The 8,156-nt window shown below is 29.2% G+C and overlaps 1 protein-coding gene across 3 annotated transcripts; it reads right to left on the bottom strand.

Annotated features, from left to right (window-relative positions):
- Window positions 1–2,178: 2,178 nt before the first annotated feature.
- On the bottom strand, window positions 2,179–5,480 carry LOC110669829 (uncharacterized). Of its 3 annotated transcripts, none has more exons than XR_009142416.1 (3): window positions 4,249–5,480; window positions 3,308–3,660; window positions 2,179–2,785 (listed from the first exon to the last, which is right to left on the bottom strand). XR_009142416.1 is itself a non-coding variant. In XM_021831649.2 (2 exons), exons 1-2 carry the CDS (start codon window positions 5,474–5,476, stop codon window positions 2,551–2,553), a joined length of 510 nt encoding a protein of 169 aa, XP_021687341.2. In that variant the 5' UTR covers window positions 5,477–5,480; the 3' UTR covers window positions 2,179–2,550. The 3 variants fall into 3 exon arrangements, 1 of the variants encoding a protein (XP_021687341.2); XR_009142417.1 differs by having other exon boundaries at window positions 2,179–3,660; window positions 4,249–4,746; window positions 5,202–5,480; XM_021831649.2 differs by lacking the exon at window positions 3,308–3,660 and having other exon boundaries at window positions 5,202–5,480.
- Window positions 5,481–8,156: the final 2,676 nt, after the last annotated feature.

Here is an 8,156-nt window from a genome sequence, read left to right as displayed (position 1 = left end):
TTTAATTTGATTTTAGGTGAGTAATCTCTGTATTTCTATATAATATGTGTAAAATTTAACGATTAACATCAATGCACATTATTTGTAATGAAAGCAAAATTTTAGTTATCTTTTCAAATAAATAAAAATAATAATTATAAAAAATTTGTAAAAAAGTAACATCAATTATTATAAAATAAAATGAGCTTTATTTGATTTTAAAAGAATGAAATAATTATTATAATAAATTTATAGAGAAAAAAAATTATACTAATAAATTTATTTTTTTTTCTTTTTTAATAGTGAAAATGACGTGAATTTTTAATATTTTATTATTATATATATTTTTATGATATAAATTGATAAAATAGAGAGTAATTTTATAATTTTCACGTAATTTGAATGTCAACTCATATTGGAGGAACCGTGCATTCAACTTCCAGGAGATTTCGTGTCCAAAGCCACATTGCCTACGGAAGACCATATTGCCAAGGAAAAACGCAGTCAACGGAGACTAGTGAGTTTTTTATTTTATTTTATTTCATTTTATTTTTGTTTTTTTATATATATAGTTTTTATTAAAACTTAAAGATTTCATAAATCTAAAAATAATTTAATGTTATATTTGAATAGAGAGATTTGACCTATATATTTAAATTCATATTAAATATATTTTTTGAATATTATAAATGAAAATAGATTTAAATTTAATCTAAATTTTATATGTTCATGGCAAGTTTAAAAATAAAGATTTAAAATAATTATTTTAGTCATTATTTCAAATTTATCTCACTATAATTAAATGTATTAGTTCTACATGATGTCATAATTTATAGGCATTTTAATAAAAATTCTTTTTATTAGCCAAATAAAAAAAATTAAATTTATGAATTTCAAATTCAAGGGGCAAAATGCACTTTTGCATTCATTTTTTTGTATCTGTAGATTAAACATATATAATTAGGGTATGCATTCAATTAGTTTTATTTTAAATCAAATCAAAATCGAATAAAAAATTTAAAAATTAATAAATCAATTCCATAAATACAAGTGATGAGGCTGGTTCTTAAGGAGTAGCTTGCAGGTTAAAGGCGGTTGGAAAACAAAGCAACTGTTGGAGGCAAACAAGAGCGGACTAGGAAGAGATGGAGAGGGGAGGAGGAAGTGGAGGTAGCGAGGAACTATAGATGGAGGGGGACAAATTTGTTTGTTGTTGATCCTTGGGTTGTATTGAGATTTTTAATTGGATTCTTCTTCATATTTATTTATGTGCAATGCATGTCTCTTTTTTGATGAAATGTCTAACAGAATATTGTGCGATGCATGCCTATATTGGGTGAGAAAGTGGCAGTTTTTTCTATGAATTTTTAAAGTTAATCAAGAATACTATGGTCATTTCATGCTGGCAATTTTTACGCAATGACCTTTATTTTATTGGCTTTCTAAAATAAAGAGACAAAAGTATTAATTATGTTATATATCAAATACAAAAAAGTAATAATTAATTTTATTAAAATAAAAAAAATTAAATAATAATTTTTCAAATATTTTTCAATCAACCAATTTGTTATAAGCTAGAGCCCAACAAGGATTTGATAAAGGCTGTAACCGTAACCCTGGTTCCCAAATTTTCAAGACAACTTTGGATGGCGAAACTTATTTTTGTAGGCTAGACCGAGTCCATAGCCAGCGGCTCAAGTAACTTTGATCACTGTTTGAAATGCAAGCCCTATGAAGAGTTCCAAGGCTTAAGAGATTATGAAGAGTTCTATGACTCCAAGAAAATAAATTGGACTCTAATACTGCGTGACAAATTCAAGACCAACCTCAAACTATGAATACAAGTAAATAATAACTAAGTTTTAATTTTAAATTAATTAAAATTAGTCATGTGAATCAATTTTTCGTTATTCAACTCTGTTAAATATCAAATCTTCATTAATATTCAGAACTTGTAAATTCATTCATACCACAAATTATTGAGATTAGAAAAACTAAAAGGTTATGATGAAATTTTAAGAGGTTATTCTAACAATCTTTGTATTTTGCTGCCAGCAGATTAGAAAAACTAAAAGCTTGTGGGTTGTTGCTGCCAGCAGATTCAATATCAGTCTTTGTATTTTGTAATTTTCTATTGATGCAAAACTGAAACAAAATCTATTTGAGAGTTATTAAAAAGAGAAAGCTGCCGATGTCATATGATCCATCAATTACTGGTCGCCCCATTGAATTTCAAATAAATATATGAATACATAACCAAACTAAACCAATATATATAAACAGCAGCAGAAGCTCCCACTCAAGCTGCAGAACCAGAGACCCAAAAAAACTACTGCACAACACAACTATGATTCTGAATAGATCCAAACCTAAGATTCAAGAGGAAATAAACTCTGTACAAGCAGCTTTGCTAATTACCCTGCTACAATCCAAGACCCAAGATATCTGAACTGATAACAAGCTAGCTTTAAGTTACAACAAGAAGCTTAAATTTGTTGAATCCATGGATAATAAATACAAAGAAATTAATCACCAATTTGTTCAGAGTAGCAGTAAGCAATATGAACAAGGTCATTTGCGTAACATAAATGAAAAAGCAATAATTAAGACTAAACAATATTTGACAGATGAAGAAGATTGATGATTTGGTTCCTGCATTATGTTGTTTTCCCCACCTCCAATTGGCCTCCTCCTTAGTGCTTGAAAAGCATTTCTTGAAAGCCTCTTCAACTCATCAAATGCTTGGAGTAGCAAACGGTAAAGATCTTGATATGAGTTCCAAGCTTCCCATTTAAATATGAAGGTCCTGAACCTAAAAGAAGCCATCTAAAGCTTGCAACTAAGATCAACACAATTTGATTTACAAGCTTTGAGTATAGATTCAATAGCCAATGCTAATCTCAAAAGCATCCTGGGAATGAGATGGGTATTTTGCTATGATGAGAGAGATGAGTATTTGTATTATTTCTACAACTCAAACACTGTAATAAAATTTTTTAAATTGGACTTAATCCTGTTAAAAGAAAATTTTAATAACAAATTCTCTCCCTCTCCCCATCTCTTCCTCTACAAACAACACATAAATTACAAATGAGAGAGGGAGATTTAACAATGCAATAAACAAATATTCTAACATAAACAAATATAAATTTCAAAAGAAGACCCTTTCAAAATTCTACAACTATGTATTATTTCTACAACTCAGATACATTAATATGGACTAAACTATCACATTTAAATCATTAAAATGATTGCTAAAATCAAACATTTTATAGAGAGATCTAAAATTGTAAAGACAAATCAGGTTTACTAGAATAATACACTTAACTAGACAATTGATTCGGTGGCTCACTCCTGCCTGCCAAATAGCCTTTGGATTGCATCTTCAGCTAACTCCTTTAAGTGTTGCAAATCTTTGCCTACTAATAGATATAAGTCTTGATATGGGTGGCGTCCTACTTGTGTAAGCAAGTAGACCCACAAACTCATAAGTAACACAACATAGAGGAGAACATGAACCAAGGCAAGTAGCACAATTGCCATATAACCCAATAGGAGACGAATATTTCTAGCACATGTTTTGTAATTTGAGTTGGGATATGTTTGGAGTTCATGTTCAATTGCCATTGCTATTGCATAGTTGATTAGAGAGACCACCAACATCTTCATTTCCCCAGATAGCTGTTTTCAAAAAGCCAATATTTTAAGGATAGATAATAAATCATCGCGCATCCTGGTTTATACACACACACACACAAAAGAAGAGGGAGGAGGAGGTTATTTAAAAATAATGAGTTCAAAGAGTAAATATGTTGGGATGAAACAAAAGCGATGAACAAAGTCTGTTTCTTCCTACGGAATACAGAAGCAAGCAACAGCAAGGTTCATGGCCCATTTATCACATTCAACATCAAGGTTCAAGCATCACAAGGCATAGAGTTACAGCAAACGCATAAAAAAAAATGACAAATTTGATGTATTTACAGAAAATGGCCTAAAAAAAAAGAGAACAAATCTAATGTACTTAGCTAAATAAAATATTTCTCATGATTTTATCCTGTTGAATTTAATAAATAAATAACCAAACTAAACTAAAATATAAACAGCAGCAGAAGCTCCCACTCAAGATGCAGAAACCAGAGACCCAAAAAAACTACTGCACAACATAACCATGATTCTGAATAGATCCAAACCTAAGATTCAAGAGGAAATAAACCCTGTACAAGCAGCTTTGCTAATTACCCTGCTACAGTCCAAGACCCAAGATACCTGAACTGATAACAAGCTAGCTTTAAGTTACCACAAGAAGCTTAAACTTTGTTGAATCCATGGACATTGCTGGGCAAGAAATACAAAGAAATTAATTACCAATTTGTTCAGAGTAGCAGTAAGCAATATGAACAAGGTCACTTACATAACATAAATGAATAAGCAATAACTAAGACTAAACAATATTTAACAGATGACGAAGATTGATGATTTGGTTCCTGCATTATGTTGTTTTCCCCACCTCCAATTGGCATCCTCCTTAGTGCTTGAAATAAATTTCTTGAAAGCCTCTTCAACTCATCAAATGCTTGGAGTAGCAAATGGTAAAGATCTTGATATGAGTTCCAAGTACCATTTAAATGTGGAGGTCCTAAGCCTAGAAGAAACCATCTGAAACTTGGAACTAAGATCAACACAATTTGATTTACAAGCTTTGAGTATGGAATCAATAGCCAATGCTGATCTCAAACACACACTAGGAAGGAGATGGGTATTTTGCTGTGATGAGACAGATGAGTATTTGTATTATTTCTACATCTCAGATACTGTAATAAAATATTTCAAAATTGAACTTAATGCTGTTAAAAAAATTAATAAAAAAACAATTCTCTCCCTCTCCCTATCTCTTCCTCTACAAATAACACAAATCAAAACCTCTCTTTGCATCAAAAATTACAAATGGGAGTGGGAGATTTAACAAGGCAATAAACAAATACTCTAACATGTTCGATCATGAAATACATAAATAAATTTCAAATTTTCAATGAACAAAATTCTACAACTCAAATATTAATTATACAACTTAGACACATTAATATGGTCTAAACTATCACATTTAAACCTTTAAAATTATTGCTAAAATTATACATGTTATTGAGATATCTAAAATTGTAAAGATACATCACATTTACTAAAATGATAAACTTAACTAGACAAATGATTTGGTGACTCACTCCTGCCTGCCAAATAGCCTTTGGATTGCATCTTCAGCCAGCCTTTTTAAGTTTTGCAAATCTCTGCCTACTAATAGACATAGGTCTTCACATGGGTTGACTGCTACTCGTATTACCAAGTAGAACCATAAACCCAGAAGTAACAGACCATAGATGAGAACATGAATCAAAGCAAGTTGAACAATTGCCAGATAACCCAATAGGAGTCGAATATTACTAGCAAATATTTTGTAATTTGAGTTGAGATGGGTTTGGAGTTCATGTTCAATTGCCATTGCTATTGCAGTTGATTAGAGTGACCACAAACATCTTCCTTTCCCAAGATAGCTATTTTCCGAGGGAAGCCAATATCTGAAGGGTGGATAATATTTCATCGCATGTCCTGTTTTATACATATACAAAAGAAGAGGGAGGAGGAGGTTATTTAAAAATAGTTAGTTCAAAGAGTAAATATGTAGGGATGAAACAAAAGCGATGAACAAAGTCTGTATCTTCCGAAGGAAAACAGAAGCAAGCAATAGCAAGGTTTACGACACATTTATCACATTCAACATCAAGGTTCAAGCATCACAAGGCATAGATTTACAGCAAACGCATAAAAAAATAACAAATTTGATGTATTTACAGCAAAGGCCTAAAAAAAAGAAACAAATCTGATGTATTTAGTCCAAATACAATATCATCAATTACAAACCTAAGAAATTAATAAAACCCATTAAGTAGCATAGATTTAAATGTAAAAGATTCTTCCATCTGGGCTAGTAAGAGAAAAACTCCCAATAATCACAGAAGAGAATTGTTGACCTCTCTGCTACCTGTGACTTGCTTATGCGAAAGGAGAATTGTTGCTGATACTGGGGCCATAAGAACTCCTAAAATCACAGAGAAGAGCGATGGCCAATAAGGAGAGAAAGGACAAGCAGATGAGAGGAGAGCGGTGGTTGATGGAAAAGATACTAAGAGCTACACAAATAAAAATAATATAAAATAGGGAGGCTTTAAATCAAAGAAATTTAGAGATGGGTAAGAAATCGAAAGGGACCACAAGGGGTTGCTGGAGAAAAAAAATATATAGAAATGAGGATGCAGGGAAGACATCCATAATCGGCAGAAAGTTGGAGGAGATGAGCACTCTCGTGAGGATGAGGTTAGGGTCAGGTATACTAAGACTTACAAGGGCTGAGATTATCAGAACTGGAATGGACGGCTAGGATTAGTTAAGTTAAATAACAAGAGAACATAAACGTTGGAACTGGGAATCGAACTTGAGAAGTTTGGCGTGAAGGAATTAAGCCTCCAGTCGTATTTTCATCTCAATTTTTGTGTTGATATAATTATATTTATATATTATACTTCTAAGTTTCTAATATGAAAATAATTTATATAGATTAATCTGATTAATTCGAATTTTAATTTAAAAATTTAATGTAATTTTTTAAAAAATAACATTTTAATTTGAAATTAAAATAATTAACATTTTAATTGATAAAATTAAAAAGTAATTAGTCAAATAATTGTGATTTGATGCAAATGTTAGGATTAATTTAATAAATAACTTAAAAAAACTCATTTATATCATTGTCTTAATCCATGAAAAACTCATGCATCAAAATAAATAGGAAGAAAAATACTAGTGTTGGCAAAATGATTTGAGCCCAAAAAATTAAATATTTATAAAAAGAAAACAAAATTACCTTTTGCCCTCCCTCTCAAAAATAAAATTTCCACTTTTTATTTTCTTTCTCTCTTTCACTTTTATAGTCAACTTAATTGGAAATTATTTATCAATAAAATTATTTTTATAAAAATTAAAGAATTAAATAATAATTTTTTAAATATTTTTTAATCAGCCCATCTGTTAGATGTAGAGTTATGGTTTAAAATATATGATTTACTAGTCATTAGGATTAAAATGTTATTTTTTTTTTCAAATAATTCATATTTATTTATTTATTAAAATTTATGTTGATTGATTTGACTTAAAGAGATGAGAGATAAGTTTAGAGATAAGATCATACAAATCGTAAAATTAATGCCGAATTGAACTCTTTATTTTATAAATTTTTTAAATTTTACACGAATAAAAATGAATTACAAGTAGTTGTATCTAGTAGAGTAATACCAAATCAAAATTTCTCAATTTAAAAATATGTGTTATAGTATTAATTTGAGAGTTTTAGCATATAGGTATTTTTTTTTTCAATTTTAGTTATAACTGATAATTATTGAAAAGATTATGTATATAATTGATAAAATTAAAAAATGATTAGTGACATAATTATCATTTTAAGCAAAAGTTAGGACTAATTTAATAAACAACTTAAAAAAAAAAATGATTTATATGAGAAGTCTCACTTCTCATAGTGGGATATCAAAATATGAGAATACTCACTTCTCATAGACTACTCTTGGGATTGGTTCTGCTTTCCTGCCCCCGGACCCACTGGATATTGACAATATGCAAACTTTGAGCCTTTTTTCCAGCTCGTTTTACAAACTTGGAGCCTTACTTGAAGTTTGTCATTTTCCATCAGTACCCCTTGCAGCTCCTGCAAACTATGATTCAGAGGGGATATACGGCGTCATTTTAAAGCGAATTTTATTAATCCTTCTTTTTTCTTATGTTTAAACGATATGGGATAGTTAAATCTCTTAAAATTAAATCAAATTATTTTAACTATAAAATTATATAATATTTATTATTTTAAAATAATAAATACTATATTAATCCTTTTCTTTTTTTTTTAACATATGCTACAATAAATAATTTATAATGTGTAATTATTTTATATATATATATATTAAATATTAAATTTAATTACAATAAAATTTAATAATAATTAATATTAATTAGTATAATATATATTACTGTTTAAAATTTTTCATATCAATATATTATTTTATTATTCTTATCAAAAAAAATTTTTTTTTACATTTTTAACTTTTATCAAATTA

The sequence above is a fragment of the Hevea brasiliensis genome, chromosome 13 (assembly GCF_030052815.1).
Source record: "Hevea brasiliensis isolate MT/VB/25A 57/8 chromosome 13, ASM3005281v1, whole genome shotgun sequence".
NCBI lineage: Eukaryota > Viridiplantae > Streptophyta > Magnoliopsida > Malpighiales > Euphorbiaceae > Hevea > Hevea brasiliensis.
Note: the sequence above shows the minus strand (reverse complement) of the source record. Positions and strands in the feature narration are given on the sequence as shown.